Below are 20,194 nucleotides of genomic sequence, written 5' to 3' on the forward strand. Positions count from 1 at the left end.
AATTTACACATATGGAATGAAGTAGCTGGCTAGTGTTGCTGCTTTGTACTTGTACCTTAAGCACCCCACAGAACCATGAAATAGATTTCATTGTTTTTCATTAAACACTCTATAAGCATACAACCATAAGCATGGTATTAATACTGTCTTTTTTTTCTTTACTAAGAGCTGGGGTGGAAAGGAGAATGGCTTTGGACTTGCAGAATGTTGCAGAGACTTGCATATGTTGGTGAGTAACTATTTGGGATATGATATATAGTATCTTTCTAAGTCTTACTTAACAATGAATGTATGATTATATAAATTGACCCTTGATTGGCACCAGGACTTTGTAGAACTTGAAAAATTAATATATAATAGATTTAAGAAATTTGAGCTATTTACTGATCTGGTTATAGATAAAGAGTCTCAGAGTGGTATATGTTCATATACTGAGCTCTGAAATAGGTTGAATTTATTGAATCAAATCAAAAGTTGGTTTTTATTTTTAATCCCACAAAGCTGGGAAGAGTAGTACACATCTGTATTTGGGATATGGCGGGAGGAAGAGCACCACTTCAAGACTAGTACCTTTGTACTCACACAAGTATCAGAATGCTTAGTAGTGTTCAGGAATGGTTGATAGGGAGTAGTTTTTTGTTTGTTTGTTTTTATAGGTTTACTTAGTACAGGGATCTGTAGAGATGGCAAATCAAGAGTAGTTGACCCCCATTTTATTTCCAGCACTCCCACCGCAACTAAAAACATCTGTAACTCCAGTGCCAGACCCTATGAAATCCTCTTCTAGCCTCTATAGGCACCAGGCACTCACATGGCACAGTAGACATACATACAGGTAAAATACTCCTACAGAATAACATTATAAAACTATTTTTTAAAGAAGAACTTAGTATTGTTCAGTATGTTTTCATGTTTACCTCTTACCTTGTCACCCATTCTCTGCTTATGGATTTAGGCTATCCTCCCTTCTAATTTCTGTGTTTCAAGTAGAGCCTAGTTTGTCATAGTTAACACCAAGTGGATATAATTAAATCTAACTAATTATCTTTCTGGAAATGTTTATCTTTTAGTAGTATGGCTCTTTTTTTTCTAGTTACAGAAACCTAGATATTAATGCAGGTTACTTCCTACCTTAGCTGATATACATTCTTCAGTAAGTAGCTGTGAATGGATGTTGGTAATAAGGGAAACATGACTTAAATGTTATTCAGTTTGGACTTTCAATTTTGAGAACATGTTTTAAAGAACAGTAGGTCAATTCTGAAGCTCATTAAGCACGTTAAGACTTTGAATTCTTATACTTTAAATGGTAGATACACATGTTGAACCAGATTTTTAAAAATGTAAACAATGAATGTGTCATGTTTTCTTTCTTGGGAATGTTGTATTGGACAGGGTGGTATTGTAGTTTAATATGTCATATTACTTTTGTGCTTTGAGGGTATGGATTTTTTGGTTTGGTGTGTACCCATGCAGAAAACCGTGAAACATGTTCTAGAATGGTATAGAAAGGGGTGTTTGAAGTAATAAGAGTGACCATAAGGAGGCTGGTAGTAAGTTTTCACAAGAATGCCCTTTTCCATTCTTTAGCTGTTGCCAAGATTTTGACCCTGATACTTGCTTTCCATTTTTTATTAAAGTTATATGTATTATTACTTGACCCCACCACAAGAATAACTATAGTCAAAATTTATATATTAAAGGAGGAGTAACAATTAACCTAGATGTTGAATAGATTTGGATCTCTAACCTCTAGCCTTCTGATTCTGCTTCAAACAAATGTAATCTGAACTATGGTCTAAACAAGGGACTAAAAACACTATTGATGTCGAATCTACTGCTGTCACAATGTGTTTGAGGAAAGCTTTGGAGATGTCTATGTCTAAAATCAGTTTAAGTTCCATGTCTTATTCTCTTTTATACACAGAAATATCCACCCAGTGCGACCACACTACACTTTGAATTTTATGCAGATCCTGGAGCTGAGGTCAAAATTGAGAAGAGGGTGAGTCTGGTTATTTTGTCGTTGTTTATAGAATCTCTTAGTTTAAATGAGGGGATGTTTGTTCTGTGTCACTGCCCTAAGAAGCTAGATATACCTAGAAGCCTTTCAGGAATACATATTAATCCTATGCCTGCTTTTCACATCATTATTTTTTTTTTTACTTATTTACATTCCAGATAGCACCCTCTTCCCAGTCTCCCTTCCACAGTTTTTTGTTCCATTTTTCTTCCCCTTTGCCTCCAAGAAGGTGCTCTCTACCCCCACGCCCCAATCATTAGGTTTTATGTTGAAACCTGCCAAAAGATACAACTATTTTTATTGGGCACTGCCATATTTGTATATTTTGCTCATAGTCTCTGTTTGGAATGCCATCCTGATAGTCTTAAGATAGTTGGGTTTCAATTTCTATATTTATCCCAGTCTATTAAAAAAGCTCTGTATTTTGCATGTAAAATCTTACTTAAATGATGTTCCAAATTCCTGGATGATCTGCTAAGACTTGGTTTGGTATGGAAATTTCCCAATGAATCAAGATTTTTCTTCTACTTTCATTGTTAAGTTTTTTTTCTAGATTAAAGTTATCAAAATATGAGACACTATTCTCATGTATTCAGTCTTTGGTATGAAAATTGAGATTGTGGAGATTATTAGACAAGGGTTAAAAAGGAACACAAAATAGGACACATGCCTAGCTAACAGAATTATAGTTTAATACTACCAGTTTGAAAGAAGCCATCTTGTGACTATTATCTGTGGAAAATGGATGCTTTGGATGACTGAAATTACCTTGATTTTTTTTCAAACAGTTGGCTTACACCTAGGATGGCATTTAGTTCTCAGTGGTTCTTATAGGGTATTTAGTGACCCCCCCTAACAGGTATTTCAACTTTTTAATTTCAGACAACTAGTAATACACTACATTATATTCACATAGAACAACTTGACAAGGTAAGAGAATTATTTGACAACTGGTTATTAAGCTTTTGTTTGTAGCTTTGTTCCTTACTAATTTTTTTTCTAATACAGATTTCAGAAAGTCCTTCTGAAATAATGGAATCTCTTACCAAAATGTACAGCATTCCTAAGGATAAGCAGGTAAAATACATCTGAACAATACTTTGCATATTGTGGTTTTCTAGATATACTAATGATATGTGTTACACAAACAGAAACCATAGCAAAATTGACATATATTTGGAGTCAGACCATAGCAGATTAGCTACTTAGATGTTTGTTTCCTCTTCTCAAGGACAATAACATCTAGCACCTTATGATAGATTGGAAATGCAAACTTGCAAGCTCATTCAAAATGATTATCTAGTAGTGGTGATAGCTTTCTCAACATTTTGGATACATTTAGAAGAATTTAATTGTGTTAACTTGTTCTATTTTTGGTCAAATATTTAACAGTGAAAATTTAATTTCTATTTATTGTCCATCAATGTGTAATGACAGTTTTTAAAATATTAGGCTATTGAGAAGTCCTTGTTTTGTTACTCCAGTTCTGTCAACTAATCTCAGAGTAGATAATACTAGTTCAGTTTGGTACCCAAGCAACAAAACCATTTTACCAAGCAGCATAAAAGAAAAACCTACCCTTTGTAATGATTTCCTAATATAAGTCTTATATCTCCACAGATGCTGTTATTTACACATATACGACTGGCCCATGGCTTTTCTAATCACAGGAAGCGATTACAAGCTGTTCAGGCCAGACTGCATGCAATATCTATATTAGGTAAGAAAACACTAATTAACTGGTCCTAATTAGGCAGCTTGAACTTGATTTCTGATGAGTATAATCTATCTTTATTGCTGAGGTTTTATTAATGGCAACCTAAATTATAAATGTATTTGTATATCCCAGTTACTACTGTAGTTACGTACTAGAAAAAAATAAAACTTTCATTGCCTTGTCACGTGGGCTTGGTTGTCCCTATTCTTCTTGATAGTTCCTCGTTCAGTTCTCCCATTCTTTCAGAGGTACAATTTTGAAGTCTGAAAATAATTAAATAGTTAATACTCTACTTTTACTGTGCTATAAGAGAACAGAAAACTCTGGCTTTTTTGTTTGATTATTCATAATTCACTTGGGCCATTTCATCTAAACAAATCACGTACCTATATGATTTTGTAAGAGTGATTTTACTTTTTTGTGCTGGTTGGAAGCTGTGTTCGCCAATGATGGCTTAACTGCATTTCTGCCAAAGTCTTTGCTTCTTTCTCTTTTGCAGTCTATTCTAATGCCTTGCAAGAGTCAGCAAACAGTATCTTGTATAATGGGTTGATAGAAGAGTTGGTAGATGTCCTTCAAATAACAGATAAGCAGCTCATGGTAAGTGTCTGTCAATATCTACATATCAAGTTTTATATGCATCTGCCTTCTGTTTTTCTTAAGGAGTCCAAAAATGTCCTAGAAGGAATGCCTGAACTTTTTACTTTTTCTCTTTGGCTATGAAATTACTGAATACCAGATCCGCAGTGTTATTCTCTACTGATCTCTGTCTCCTCAAACAGATTTAATAAAATTACTGTAAATCTGGTTTTGAGATAATAGCACCTTGGTATAGTTGTCCATTTGTTTTTTAACACTGTTTACTTTGTCCTCATAGGAAATTAAAGCTGCTTCTTTACGAACATTAACATCAATTGTTCATTTGGAGAGAACTCCCAAGCTCAGCAGTATTATTGACTGTACTGGAACTGCCTCCTACCATGGTTTTTTGCCTGTACTTGTGCGGAACTGCATTCAGGCCATGATTGGTAGGTTTGAGTTGTAATTATTTACCTAGGAACAAGAGGATCTTGACTTTCTCATTGTTTAGCAACGTGCTAGCTCAGTATCTGAAAATTCCTGAGCTTATTCTTTGTATCCCTTTCCCAATTTCCTTTGTAGATCCTTCCATGGACCCATATCCCCACCAGTTTGCCACAGCTCTTTTCTCCTTTTTGTACCATCTGGCCAGCTATGACGCTGGTGGTGAAGCCTTGGTCTCCTGTGGAATGATGGAAGCCTTACTAAAGGTACTCTGCTTTTCCTTTCTAATAAAATTGTGTGAAAATCAACTAAGAGAGGACAGATTTTAAATGTTTTACAGTGAGTAGATAGCACAGGAACTTTATCCTAAGAGAGTTATATATAGTTGATGTTCTAGTTGCCACATGTGTATCTATTGTCAATATTAAGAATTTTTGTAATCCAGCATAATTTGGTAGCCTGGAGGCCCTTAGTCTAGACAGTGCTACATGCATAATAGTGTGACATTATGCATTGATCTAAGGAAAATGTATGTAAGGGTACTTGTAAAGTTTTACTTTGTAACAGGGTTCAGGTTGGGTTGGGTTGGTGGTTGGTTGGTAGGTATTTTAAGATAATGCATCTTGGTATTTCTGGCTTGCAATAAAATAAGCAGTTTTATTTTATTTAATCATATTTATGAATTGTTATACAGCCTTAGGAGGTTGAATATAGTCTTTGAATTCTTAGCATTATTATTTGACAAACCATTTATCATATGTCCTCTCTTCCCTCCAGTTTCATACTATGGTGTCTCATGGGGACTCTAATACTATATTTTTGCAAAGGAATATAATTTTTATAGCTCTCTTTTTAAATTATTGTGTTTACCTCTTCCTCCCTTCCAGGTCATAAAGTTTCTTGGTGATGAACAGGACCAGATCACGTTTGTAACAAGAGCTGTTAGAGTGGTTGACCTCATCACCAACCTGGACATGGCAGCTTTTCAGTCTCATAGTGGTCTTTCTATCTTCATCTATAGACTTGAGGTATTATTTTCTTGAGGTATTATTTTCTTAAGAATCACTTTGCATAGACCTTATTGAATTCCAGTGAGTGCTGAGTCTAGGTACTTTCCCAACTACCATAAGTAACCATCTTATCTCTCATGTTTCCAGAAACTGAGTATGTAATCTGCTTGATATTCTTTAGTTAACAATTTTCATCCCTAAAATGTATAGGATTTTCTTAATATTTTTTCCCTTGATTGTAGCACGAAGTAGATTTGTGTCGTAAAGAATGCCCTTTTGTGATCAAGCCAAAGATCCAGAGACCTAGTACCACTCAAGAAGGAGAAGAAATGGAAACCGATATGGATGGTAATTAACAAGTTATTAAGCTAGTATTTCTGTGTATGTGAGTTTTCTGTTATCGTACCCAAATTTTAATTCTTACTCATAAATTAAGAGGTGCACAGGTTTCCAGGTACATATTTAAACACTTTTTTATATAGATGTATGAATTGTTTGGATTAGAACTGGGAGGTAAAGTAGATGGCAGAGCTGCAGTTGATTACTAAAGTCACTCTATCTATGTATTGGTTCATTATCTTATTTACACTACTAAAACATAATAATCTCTGTGTAGTCAAAATACTGTTTTTTTTACTACTGCAGTACCTTACATCTTGAGTGTTTGATATATGCCTGATAAATTACATGGCGACTGTAAAATCAAAAATGGGACCTTGGAAAACTCAGACCAGAGACTTCAAGTGGTTATTCTGTTTAGGGATCCTAGTGTTAAAGTCTTAATGTTATAAATACAAAACCATATCATTTTACTTTTCAGGTGTGTTTTGTGTATGTATTTTTTTTTAACACTTCCATCCCTCTCCTAATATATACTTCATAATAGAATAGAAAAGACTGCCTCCCTGAAACAGCTTTCTTAGAATTTGCAGTAGTCTTGTCTTAATGACACAGATTATTGTTGCATATCTATTATTATGTTTATGATAAAGGTAATAAAATATAATGCACAATTTTCTTAACAGTAAATAGTATACTGTTTTTTTTGCTTTCGGACTTTGTTTTTGGGCACATTTATCTGTGCATGTTGCACTCCCCAGAAATCCTTTTGCTCAGTTTCTATTTCTGTTTTATTGGGAACACGCTGACATTTAAGTTCACAGGTGAGATCTCAAGTGTTGAGTAAAATATGTTGTCTATTAACTGCTGATAAATAATCATTGACTCTCCCTTGTAAATCAGCAATTGTCAGAATTTAATAAGCAGAACAATAAGTGCTTGGTAGATTCTGACACCATCTGAAATGCTTGATTCAGTGAATTTGCCACTGGAGACCAGGAAACAAGTATTTAAAACTAATCTAAGTGATTGCATTGTATTACCAAAGAAATTACATACTCAAAGAAAGTTGCACAGTTGTTAGTTTGTACTTGCTTCTCATATAAGTAGGTGCGTGCATAAAAATAACTAAAAAATTTTCATTTATGAAACATAATAAGATCCCCTTTAGTGTTTACATAATTGAAGCATTGTAGAGAGTATTTGCTTTTACAAATTTATAATTAATATTTTTAAGGATATACAGGAAATGTAAATGCTCAGTCTTAATCCTCTGACATTAGCTGCTAGTTTGTGACTCATTCCAGCCTTGTTATTACCTTTTCATGTTCACATTTATATGTATATAGTTTTTAGAACAGAGAGATGAAAGCATAAACACGTACTACGTGTATTGCTCATTCTATGGATCATAGACATCTTTCCCTATGAACACCAGTGCTTTTTATATTTGTTTATTAACCTCTGTTAATAGTCTCTACTTACTACCTCCCTCTTAGCATAACATACAAAGTTGCATGTTTTACATCTCACTCAGTGGAAGAAGTTTTCTCAGAAATCTTTCTTTTCTTAGTACCTTTTATTCTAATTAGTTTCTTTATCATAACTTGTACTTTAGTTGCAGATGTAACTATGGAAAGCAGTCCAGGCTCGTCCATATCTATGGAGCACCGGCTGGATGTTGAATTAAGGGCATCAAGTTCCAACAGCAGCACTAGCATCTCTGGCCCTGGCCCGGGTCCTGGCCCTGGTCCGGGTCCTGGCCCTGGTCCGGGTCCGGGCCCGGGCCCTGGTCCTGGCCTTGGCCCTGGCCCTGGCCCTGGCCTTGGCCCTGGCCCTGGACCCCGTCCTGGTGCGTAGATACATAGATACACAGTCTTTTACAGTGACTGACTTATTAAACTAGTGAAGAAGAGAACATTACACGGCACTTAATGGTACATTTGAGGCTATTTTATAATAACATGTTTTGCAGCATTTTATGGTCTTCTGGCAGTTCACACATTTTCAAAACAGACATTTTGGAGGGCAGATAATATCCACAAGAGTAACTTATTGAAATTTGAAGTTGAATCTTTTTACGTATAGTATTTTTGTTTTTGTCTTTTGGTTCTTCTTTCTTAATTCCTTTTTTTAAATTTAGGTCTGTGATTTTAATACTGGTCTTGTGCTATCTTTGGTGATTTAATTTCAGCTTTCAGAATACTCTACTGTCCAGAGATCTAACTTTAAATATTTTTTAGTTTTGCTTTAGTGGATATAGACGGGTCTCTTAGTACATGTTTTGTGTGCCTATTCACTATGATTTAATGGTGAGCACAATATGATACTTTTTTCTTTCTCCATGCTAGGAGTTCAGTGTATTCCACAACGAGCAGCACTTCTCAAGTCCATGTTGAATTTCCTCAAGAAGGCCATTCAAGACCCTGCTTTCTCAGATGGCATACGACATGGTATTTTGATTCTGTATACTGTTTTCTAAGACCACTTTGTTATCCAGATTGTTCTTTTCCTGAAAGCATACTTAGTAAACTGATAGCTTTTTGTTACTTAATATGTTTCTTAGACATGACAGTTACTTACACAAGCCACCTTTCCCATTTTGGACTCTGATCTCTTCTATGCTACTCCCACCTCTTAGTGTCCATATCTGTTCTTATTTTGTCCCTCTATTAAAGCTAACTGTATGAATAAAATAAAGTAATGGAGAGTATCATACAGAGACTCTAGACTGGAAAATACAGGTTTATTTACCACAGTGTAACATCGCTACCCATCACCCTTGATTGATCTTCATGCCTTTCCCAGACTGATCATATAGTCTTTGTACAAATTTCTTTTAGTGATGGATGGTTCTTTACCTACCTCTCTGAAACACATCATCAGCAATGCAGAATACTATGGCCCATCACTCTTCCTCCTGGGTGAGTAGAATATAAAGTTGGGTCTAGGTTGAATGTTCTGGCATATACTTACAATCTTAGAATCTGAAGGCAGGCAGTTCTCTTGAGTCCAATGCCAGCTTCTTTCTCTCTCTCTCTCTCTCTCTCTCTCTCTCTCTCTCTCTCTCTCTCTCTCTCTGTGTGTGTGTGTGTTTGTGTGTGTGTGTGTGTGTGTGTGTGTAAAAGCTTGGAATGTAGCTAAGCTAAATGCTAGAATGGTTGCCTCACTTGTACAAAGCCCACAGTTTGATCCCACTACCCGTTTCAGCCTCACAAAAGCAAGGTAGAACTCCACTTAAAATTCTGTAAAGCAATTGAGGGGGAGATGTAGAAATTGCAGATTCTTTGAACCTAGTGGAGTGGACATTATACAAACACACTTGGGCAGTGATTTGTAGCTATTATTCTTGCTAATGAAACAGTTTATGAATCCGTATGTTTAAAATTTTACTTGTTTGGCTGATTTTTTTTAAAGGACAATTTTGTTAACTACAAATAGTCTTTATTACCTTAAGTTTTTTCTTTTTCCCATCTTACTTCTGCTCTTTGTTCTTCTTTGTGAATTTAGAGAGGGAAACATTTAAATATTTTATCATTAAGCAAAGATTTTATGTTAAAAATCTTTCCAAGGTTAGGTTGTACCTGTAAGTAATCCTTTGGTATGTTTTTTTTTAATTGTTACTTGCACAGGTAGGGAAGGTCAAGGCTAGGGAATGAGAATGTGACACTGTCCAGAAGAAGAAAGCTCAGAATGGAACATTTGCATAGGTCATAGTTGTTTTGTTGGTTTAGTTTGAAGAGGAAGGCTTAGAGTGGTAGAGATGTAGGGGTGATGGTGTATATAGCACATGCTAGGCAAGTATCCTACCACTGAGCTGGGCCTTCCGCTTTTATATCATGAGATGAATTCTCACTATATTACTCAGATTAGTCTTGAATTCATTCAAGCCCAAGTTGGGATTCAACCTGAAATTTTCTTGCCTCCATCTCCTGAGAAGCTAGGATTTCATTCCTGTGTTGCCAGGCTTGTCATTTTGGAAAGTTTAAAGAGAATACATGTGCTTCAATTTAGCCCATTCAGTATGGATGAAAGAACTTTGGGGATACAAGAAGCAAATGAGACTTGAGCTCATTGAATAAATTCAAATATGGTTATATAATTCTATTCCAGTGGTCTTTGCTATTATCATAATTTCTTATAAATGAGTTTCAGAAAGACCAAAATGTGTTCAGTCAACTTTTTGTAATTGTAGCAATTGTGTGGCTCCCTGGATCCAATAGTCTTTTTAACTTGGGCAGTAGATGGCTGGGAGAAGTCAATATGAATGTTTGATCCTTTTGGAGCATTTTAGTAACATTATTTACTGTTTGGGTTTGTTGATTATTTTCTGAAATGTTTACCTTTTGTCTATTGACCCATATGTAGTAAGAGGTCACTCTGAGATACAGACTACCTTATGCCAATATAGAGTTTAATGTTTTCTAACCAGCCATCACAGAAACCATACTATTTTGTCAATTATTGAGAATTTCTTGTTTATAGCAGAAAACAGAACATTGTCTGAGTGACCTCAATGAGTTATATCCCTGTTACTGAACCCAAAATATGTTTGCATTTATTCCAAGTATGGCAATATGACATAATGTTTACTTTTAGGGCAATACATCATTAAACAGGTACATTTTATAGTTGGATCTATGGTATTTCAGTTACTATTAGTATTAATTTAGGTCAGATTATGTAAAGGAGTTGGAGTTGTGACAAAGGAAAATCAGCCTTAGATTGAAAGTTCCTCCTGGGAACATTTGTATCAGAGCAGACAGAAAAGTTAAAGTAGGCTTAACAAAGTATATTGCACATGTTTTTGGTTAGTTACATATTTGGGAGTAATAAGATTCATGAATGAAAAATTAAGTAGGAAGTGCGTGGCAAGGTCACAATGACCTGTAGTAACTTTATGTTGAAACTCACCAAATAAAGAATTCGACTTTTTTTTTTTTTTATCTTTATCCTGTGTCCAATTCTAAGTTGCTGGTCTTTACTCTTGACTTTTTATTTATGACAGGATTTATTTCCTAGTAGCCTTGAATGTCCTGGAACTCACTCTGTAAACTAGGGTGGCTCCAAACTCAAGAGATCTGCCTGCCTCTGCCTCCTAAGTGCTTCGATCAAACATAGTGTGCCACCAACAACTGGCTTTGGTCTTCACTGTTATATTTTCTTTTATCCTCTTTATTGTGTCTCCATTAGTCTTCCTGGCTTCTTTAGCTTTCATTTCCTGCCTTATAGACCCTTTCCATTATTGTCTGGAGCCTGTCTAATGCTAATGTCATCATAATAAATAACCTGCTTAACCCGAAGTAAAGATTGATAATCAATTTGAATATTGAATTCCAAGGAAACTAGGCTAAGTTCTATATGCTGTCGTGTATGACTGAAGTTTAGCATTCTATTGTATTACATAGATTCTGTCTGTCAAAAGAAAGTAGATGTGAGTAGTGATTATGAAATAGTGATGTATGGAATGACAGTCAACAGGAAACTGTACCTGATTAGACTCTGGAGTTACAATGAGTGATTAGTCAATATTAGTCAATATGTTGTACATTTTTGGTTGTACATCATGAAAGCTACAATTGTATGGGATTGATAATCTTGTACTAAAACCTTGATGTGAGTGTCTCCTTTTGAAATACAATGAAAGTTGTGGCGGGGTCAATATGCTTATGTTCACAAAAAGTTGAACACATTTCCTTATTTGTTTACTTATTTATGAGATCTTATATCTCAGGCTGACTTTAAACTGGCTATGTAGGATGATCTTGGGTTTCTAGTCCTTCTGAGTCTACCTCCTGAATTGGCTTGGATTACAGGCATGCATTGCCACACCCAGCTAATAAGTTGTGTTCACGTTGGGTCTTGGCTTAAAATGCATGCTAGGTTCTCTACCAGCACCTAGAATAATTTCTTAAGGAAATAGGACCAAACAAGTAAAGGTTACATAGTACATAAGCCAAAAGGAATCTACAAAGATGAACAATTGAGTAGTAGAATCCTAATTCCAGGTCTTGATTCAAATGATGCATAGTAAGGCTACCCAAAGTCAAAATACTTCGCAGTAAATTGCTGGAGAAAGGGCTGGTGAAAGGGCCTTATTTTACCATCCAAGATCTTACAGGGCTCTCTTCAGTCAGTAGTTCTGGGGTAGGGGGGATCAAGAACTACCATCAAACATCTTGTTACTAGAAACTAATTTCACAAAGTAAAACTTCCAGTTAGCAGACCTTCAAACACATCATTAAAATATTTGAGGCATACTGAGTCATCTAGGCAGGTGAAGACCCTAATTTTCAGTGGATTCCATTGTTTTCACTAATCCAGTTTTTAATACACTGTGGATTGCTATAAAAGGGTGATGGTTTATTTAGGTCTTTACATCTACTGCTACAAATATTTTCCATTTGTTGTCAGAAAGGGGAATACAACAGCTGAAGTCTGCTTTTATTAGGATGTTACACCACCTAAAGGTTATGAGTTTGTGGTAAATAAGGCAGTGAACAAATTGGGACCCTTTTAAGAAGCCATTGTTCATTTTGCTATTTAGGTTGATGTTTAGCAAACCATTATGTCTCTATTAGTCCTTCTGCCTGGATAAGACTCCCAAGGTGCAGAACCTTCTTTTAAGGCCATACCTAGACGAATTGTATGGTCTGATTTTTGCAAGTGTCTTTTGGAACCTTAAAGGAGAACTAATGTTTTCTGAATATTATGAATAGGTTAGTAGCATGGTAACAACCACTATTTTTTTTTTTTTTTTTTAAAAAGGCTTTTTAGTAGTGTTGGTGATATCCCGGGGAGGCCTGCTGTTTTCTGAAGGGAAATAAAACAGGAGTGGATCTGGGGTAGAAGGATGGTGAGGAAGGGATTGGGAGAAGTGAAGGTAGGGAGTCTGTTTGCTGATATGTGATTTACAAAAGAAGAATAAATAAAAAGAAATGATCACACATATAATAAAATTCTTCATATTTACTGGTCTATTCTTGGTATTCTGAAAATTGCTTTCATAATAAGCATACGAGTTTAAATATTTAGTGTATATGTTTTATATTTATTTGCTTTTAATACCTGTGAAGAATCGCAGTTTTCCATATTTTTTTCTTATCTTCTTTTTAGCTACTGAAGTGGTGACTGTGTTTGTATTTCAAGAGCCATCACTGCTGTCCTCACTCCAGGACAATGGACTGACAGATGTCATGCTGCATGCACTGCTCATCAAAGATGTGAGTTCATTCTACCACTCTATAAAGACTAAGTTTATTCCCTGTTTTCTCAGATACATGTGCCACATGCTTTATAAGGAAGTTTGAAATAAGTTATTGTGTGAAAAATATTACCTCTTGTATGTGTTGTTGAATCCATTTGGTATCTGGTTAGCAAAATTTATTCTTTGGTATGGTTCCCATAGCTATATTTTCTTTGCATATTTATCTGACCTATTTTGAGTTGCATTCAAATCCTCTTCATCTTCACTAGGTTCCTGCTACAAGGGAAGTCCTCGGTTCCCTCCCAAATGTATTCAGTGCACTTTGCTTGAATGCCCGAGGTCTTCAGTCTTTTGTACAATGTCAGCCATTTGAACGTCTCTTCAAAGTTCTTCTGTCTCCTGATTACCTCCCAGCCATGCGGAGGAGAAGGAGTTCTGATCCTCTTGGTGAGTTGCTACTATTCATTTTATAATAGAAAGTTGGTTTTGGCAAGGAAAGTTTTCCTTGACTGCACATCGTTTCTCTGGCTAGGTATGCTCAGCTTAACGGGAATTATCACCATGTATTCTATTATTACAGGTAGGAAGGAATACTTCATCCTTAGCCTCTCTCTCTTCATAGTATTTTCATGCTTCTGAATAGTTCACTGTCCTGATGTTGGTAAGAAACAGGTATAAGAACCAGTGGTTTATTTTCAAGTCCACCATCTGGTCTACAGAAATAAGATAAAAGTCTGTTGTGAACAGATTTCTCATTTTCTCTAAAATAGTTACAGATAATTATATTTTCTTCTCTGTATTTTGAATGTTGATTGAAAGAAAGAAAAATGTTGTGGTTTGCAAAAGTGTACTTTCTTACTTAGGAGGCTGAGTCTGGGCATTTGAAAGCCCAGGCAACATAGTGAGGGAGTAACACAACAGCCTTCACCTACCCCTCACCCCCATTTCATGCGTTTTATACTTCTATTCAGCACTGCAGCATTCTAGTCCTGATTATTCTTCATGGAAACATCCTAAGGGTTGTTATGTTTCTTTTTTTTCTACTCCTTTCTCTATAAAACTAGCTCAGATCTTGGCAGTGGAGTTTGCTAGACTGATCTCTTTCCTCCTCCACTGATTTGGTGGATTGAAACTTAAGTGAATTCATTCAAGAATTGGTATTGGTAGACAGTCACAATAAGCAGCTCAGTTTCTTCCATCTTAAATTGGAATGAAAAAGTTTGGGCTCAGTATAATTTTTAGGCTAATATTTTTTTTCCTTTAAAGGGGATACTGCATCTAACCTGGGGAGTGCTGTTGATGAGCTCATGAGACATCAGCCTACCCTCAAAACAGATGCAACAACTGCCATCATCAAGGTAGGGATTGATAATGGTTATTATGACTTTGATCTTATAGAAGTGTCCTAGCTTAATTGGGAAGGATATTTTATCTGCCTAATTTCTGACTGTTCCTTTGCAAAACCAAAAGGTATAACTATTTAGTTAAGTCTTAGGAGAAAGGACTTTATATTGATTCCAGCCTTTTATACTGAAAATCATTTTCTGAATTAACACAGTTCCCTTGTTTAAATCTGTCTGTATTGCTTTCTTAGGAGATTAACATACACAAAGGCTCAGCTTTTTTGTTTCTATGAGCATCCTTGCTAGCCGGTTTATCTTTACTTTTCCCCATCCTCACTTCTTCCTCCATCACCAGTGGATTATTAGAATCAGTATATACGTTACTGGTGCATGGTAAATTAGGACAGAAATGTGATCTGGTGTGATTTTTAACTTTACATAATGTATGTTTTCTTCTTGTTCTTTAAAAATGGATTTAATGGGTGTGTTTCACTAGTGTTGTATATATTACACATAGAAAACCCTCACAAAATGTTAGTCATTCTTTATTATAAATAAGTGATCTTTTTCTCTGACTTTAGTTACTTGAAGAAATCTGTAATCTTGGAAGAGATCCGAAATACATTTGTCAGAAGCCATCTATTCAGAAAGCAGATGGTACAGCTAGTGCTCCTCCTCCAAGGTCTAATCATGCTGCAGAAGAGGCATCTAGTGAAGATGAGGAGGAAGAGGAAGTACAGGCCATGCAGAGCTTTAATTCTGCCCAGCAGAATGAAACTGAGCCTAATCAGCAGTAAGTGTTTATATTTCAAATTTTTCTACCTTATGATGTTACTTAACTTAGTATCACAACAGTTTTATTGTGTGCACACCTCTAATCCTACTATTTGGGGGGGCAGAAGCCAGCCAATCTCTGAGTTCAGAGGCCAGCTAAGGCTATACAGAGAAACACTGGCTGGAGGGATTGGGATTGTGGCGTCAGATTTTTATTTTTATTATATATATATATTTGATGATCAGCAGGATGGAACTCCAAGCCTTGCTCACGCAAAGCAACTGCATATACCCCAACCTCTTATGTCACTTCAGTTTATAAAAAGTAAAAAATACATCTGATCATTTAAAGTTCTTTCTTGCTTTTTATGTGTTTGTTTTTTCCCTTTGTACTTTCCTCTGTAGTGTCTTGTGATGGTTCCCTTGGTTGCCTTAGAAAATTATTTTTCTTAAAATTTTAGTTCATGATATTAAATTAGAATTCAGTATTCCAAGTAAATATACTTTCCCCCTCTGTTGCTTGATTCAAGTACATATGAAACAGTGTTTTATGTCAGAAGTGGAAGGAATGTCTCTAGGCAGTCATACATTCATACATGTAAAATATTCCTTGATGTGTGGATTCTTTTGAAAAAGGCACAAATGTTTCAGCTTTGAGTATAAATAGTTTTGATCTGGTGCTAAACTGGGACATTGGAGGTAAGAAAATAGTATGGTAGTGCATAAAGCCAGGAATACCAAAAATAAAAAAGACTTACTGGGACTATAGCAGTACACTTGGTTGTATCAGTAATTTTGAAAGGTAGTCATTACTTAATCTCCATTTGCCTGAGTCAGCAAACAGCTCTCTTCAATCAGTGCTATCTTCAATCTACATTAAAACCATGTTTCTAAAAGTGGGAGACATTATTTCCTCCTAACCTACTCTGATTGCCAATAACCCTGCAGAGTTGAGTTGCTTTACCTGTCTACAAATGAAAAATGATTTGTTGAATGTAGGATGGATTGGTGTTGTATGTATCTGCATATATTAGATCTTAGATCTAATGTACTCTGAATTCAAGCTCCTGTTAGAGTAAATTAACATTTTCTGAATATCATTTTTTCATACTATATTTCTTATTTGAGATACTATATATCATTATCTACATTTGTTCCACATTTTAGAACATCTTCCAATTGGGAAAGCAAGCTTATATTCTCCCATAGGCTGATTCTTTTCTGTATTAATCTGTATAAGTGCCTAATTGTTTGATGACTCCCTATCTCTGTGCTTATTTAATAGAATTATCAAAGAGCTTTAGCTCAATTGCCTGTCACCTTTCTCTTTAAATTTGTATCTGTCCTCTTTCCAGTTTACTCATTCTTAAGTGGACATACTCTTTGTAGTTCTTTTCATCTACCCATCTTCCTAATGCCATGAATACATATCCAAATGTTATTTATATATATGTTCAGATATTTCTACAAAGTACACTATACTTTTTTTCCCTCCCAAAATGGAGCTACTGATCTTACTTCTATTGTACATGAAATAATTTTGTATATTCAAGAATACCCTATAAATAGAATTATAATACAAATGTCCATCTAATGTATAGTTTTTTGCATTTGGTTTTACTTACTGTGTTTTGGGGACTCATCCATGTTAACATGTCTCAGTAGTCTGAGTAATAGTCTGTTGTATAACTATGGTTATATTTATTTAATTTACCTGTTGATGAACTTGGTTTTTGTTTTACTGAGGCTAGGATGCCACCTTTTTTCCCTTACATTTTAAAGTGATGATGGCTTATGGATGATACTGAAATAGTAGTTTTTGTTCAAAATATAAGAATGCTTAGACACTGTAAGTCTAAATTCTTAGTTTCTAATCTACATTCAGAAACTATGGTCTTGGTAGGCATCTAAGAGTAGTTTGGAATTCATTGTACATTGTACTCAGTCTTCCCCCTTCAGCCTTCTAAGTACTGGAGGGTTATGAGTATGTATTCGTACATCTGTCCAGTGTAATTCTGAAAATAGCCTTTCAGTCCCTCCAGAAGGGCTTTCTAAGTCTTGCTGCTTTTCAGGGCATTCTACCCACATGACTTAGGTGGATACTAATAGATATTTTCATAGTTTAACGTTGCCCTGGTCCTAAACTCTGGGGAGGAAGGCCTGGCCTTGGCTTTTTCAACCAAGGCCTGTGTTCCATAACAGTCCCAGCAAGTAGTGCATATCAGTTCTTCGTTCTAAATGATGGGCTGGGATGTGAGGGAATATGACCTGATATCTCTAGGCTGTTGTAACCCTTAGAGCAGTAGTCATATTTTTAAAGTGCAGGTCCTTGACCTCAACACTGAGGAACTTTTAAATAATATGCATTATTAGTCTGTGGTTTATACAACTCTATAGCTATTGTTTGTGAGTATAGAGATTGAGCCAGCTTCTTTGCCAAAGGCAATCTCATCAAGAGCCATGAAAGTCTGACTTGAGCAGAGGAAAATTTGACAATTATGGCTCATTTACAGAATACAGATTTTTGTTGCTCCAGGATGTGACTGTTTCAAATAAAGTTAATATTAGGCTTGTAGGTAGAGTTCTTTTGGAGATAACTGATGATTTTTGGCATTTTTAAATGGCTAAAAGATGTAGAAGAAAGGACAACAATAGATATATGAATGAGTTCCTGGAGTTGTGTTAAGAACAATACTATTGGTTTGTCTTTTTTTTCTCTACAGCTTTCTTTTCCCAATGAAAGGGACATCTGGGTTTCATTTCCTTGTATTACTTATGCTATGTATTAGATCATATTTGGAATCTACAAAGAGGCATAAATTTCTTTGAATTGGAGCAGTATTTGTACTTTAGTTTTAGAGGTAGATCTTTAGGTTTTTTCCAAGGAGGTGAGGCTGAGTTGAGAAGGATAATTAAGTAATGGAATGCTGCAGTTGTGCATCATGATCAGGGAAATGTTCTTTCTCTAAAATCTTTTTAATCCTGGCTTAAAGATTTCCTCTCTTTGGAGGATCTTAAGCCTTTGAAAGACTTACTTTCTCAGAGTGGTATGAATACTTAAGCTGATGTTGAAAACTACATAGCACAGTACCTGATACGTTTTGGAGAATGGGCTATACTAATTTACTATTATTTCTGTGCCTGTTGTTGACAACAAAGGGTAGTTCAGAGACCCAGAGAAACCTAAGGTTAAACTTTGCAATGTAAGGATAAAAACAGCCTCCCAGATTTCACAGTCATCTCACTGTCTAATTTCTGGTGGTAATGTGGTCATTTAAAGTTCCTCACAAGGCCAGCACTGCCACCCTGTTTGTACTTTGCCCAGAAGTCTCCAATCAAGTCCTCTTCCTGATTTGAACAGCACTTTCCACAGGGAAGAGGTGTAAGCTGCTACACAAGTCATTCTGCTCAAGCCTAGAGAGTAGAAAGGCCCCTTTTCATCACTTCCAGCCTTCGGTCTCTAATTTGATTTTTATTAAATTACAAAGTAAGGAAAATGAAGTGGAATCCAATGAAAATCCTTCTATTAATGAAGATCAAACAAAACAAAAAGATTTTTCTTTCTTTGTACACAGGTCTTTCCCCCATGGGGCTAGCAAAATAGCTCACTTTGCTGCTTTTATGGAAGTTCACAGTACTCATGTTGGGTGGCTTACAACCACCTGTAACTCCAGATTTCATGTGATCTATCTAGTGCCTCTGGTCTCTCCAGTTAACCTGCACTCATACTTATATACTCACATGTATAACAAAGTAAATTTTAAAAACAAGATTTTTTTGCAGGTTTTTCTTTATTCTTTTATCTAGTGTACATGTGTGTAATCTCATAGACACATGTGAAAGATCAGAGGACAACATTCATGAGTTGATTTTCTGCTTCCCTGGATTCTGAGGATTGAACTCAAATTGTAAGGCTTGCATGGTGAATGTGTTTACCTCCTGTGCCATCTCACCAGCCCTTTTAAAAGTGTTTCATTGAGTATGTTTATAAAATTCTTAACCCTAAACCTTAGCCTCAGATGTTTCATTACTGAAGCTATTTCTTAAAGCCTCTCTGTTGTCTTCTTTCTGCCAAATGCTTTCATGGTTGGCAAATTCTTATTCATATTTTGTCAGAGAGATGAGAACCATTAGCATTTTATTTTCCTGACTCTTCTTTTCTCTCAACACCACTTATCTCTGTTCCTCCTTTGCCACCTCTTACTCAGATCCCAGGATACACATTATTATATGTTCCATTTCCTGCTTAAGTTTTCTTCTTTTCTATCTTTGAGTGAGATTTTCTCTTCATGCCACTACACTATGGTGGTTTCCCCTCTCATTTTCTTGCAAAAGGCAATTTAATTTAAAGACATTGTTTCTGAATCTATAACATTCTTATTAGCATCTAGTGTTGAAGCATTTGGAAAAAGCTGAAAAGCTTGACAAATTGTTATATTATTCAGGAACTGCCATCCTGCAAGTACAAATAAATAGGAAAAGGAGGCTTGGAAATTGACTTTAGCTTTGACTGTTCATAAGGATTTGTCAGTCTTAAGCATTTTTGGTTTTTTGAGACAGCCCTTGGTTTTTCTGGTACCCACTTTGTAGACCAGCCTGGCCCTAAAGTCAGAAAGCTCCTCCTACCTATGCTTCTGCCTCTTGAGTACTAGGATTAAATACATATTCCACTACACCTGGCTAATAGTATAGATTTTTGGAGAAAACCAAACTTCCACTTCTCTAAGCGCTAAATTTAGCATAAGATTATGGCTATGT

The 20,194-nt window shown here is 35.7% G+C and overlaps 1 protein-coding gene across 36 annotated transcripts in view; it reads left to right on the forward strand.

Moving 5' to 3' along the window:
* Huwe1 (HECT, UBA and WWE domain containing E3 ubiquitin protein ligase 1) overlaps nt 1-20,194 on the forward strand; it is a 122,283-nt gene that overhangs the window by 40,888 nt on the left and 61,201 nt on the right. For 28 of the 36 annotated variants that reach the window (XM_076918660.1, XM_076918662.1, XM_076918669.1 and 25 more), the window contains 17 exons: nt 167-229; nt 1,928-2,005; nt 2,906-2,953; nt 3,032-3,100; nt 3,644-3,743; nt 4,240-4,340; nt 4,618-4,768; nt 4,902-5,029; nt 5,651-5,791; nt 6,016-6,121; nt 7,731-7,964; nt 8,464-8,565; nt 8,956-9,036; nt 13,229-13,335; nt 13,589-13,766; nt 14,586-14,677; nt 15,244-15,455. In XM_076918660.1, the coding sequence (XP_076774775.1) occupies nt 167-229; nt 1,928-2,005; nt 2,906-2,953; nt 3,032-3,100; nt 3,644-3,743; nt 4,240-4,340; nt 4,618-4,768; nt 4,902-5,029; nt 5,651-5,791; nt 6,016-6,121; nt 7,731-7,964; nt 8,464-8,565; nt 8,956-9,036; nt 13,229-13,335; nt 13,589-13,766; nt 14,586-14,677; nt 15,244-15,455 (1,991 nt within the window). The remainder of the gene's footprint in view (nt 1-166; nt 230-1,927; nt 2,006-2,905; nt 2,954-3,031; nt 3,101-3,643; nt 3,744-4,239; nt 4,341-4,617; nt 4,769-4,901; nt 5,030-5,650; nt 5,792-6,015; nt 6,122-7,730; nt 7,965-8,463; nt 8,566-8,955; nt 9,037-13,228; nt 13,336-13,588; nt 13,767-14,585; nt 14,678-15,243; nt 15,456-20,194) is intronic. The other 8 variants (XM_076918685.1, XM_076918690.1, XM_076918692.1 and 5 more) reach the window with 1 other exon arrangement.

The sequence above is a fragment of the Arvicanthis niloticus genome, chromosome X (genome assembly GCF_011762505.2).
Source record: "Arvicanthis niloticus isolate mArvNil1 chromosome X, mArvNil1.pat.X, whole genome shotgun sequence".
Classification (NCBI taxonomy): Eukaryota; Metazoa; Chordata; class Mammalia; order Rodentia; family Muridae; genus Arvicanthis; species Arvicanthis niloticus.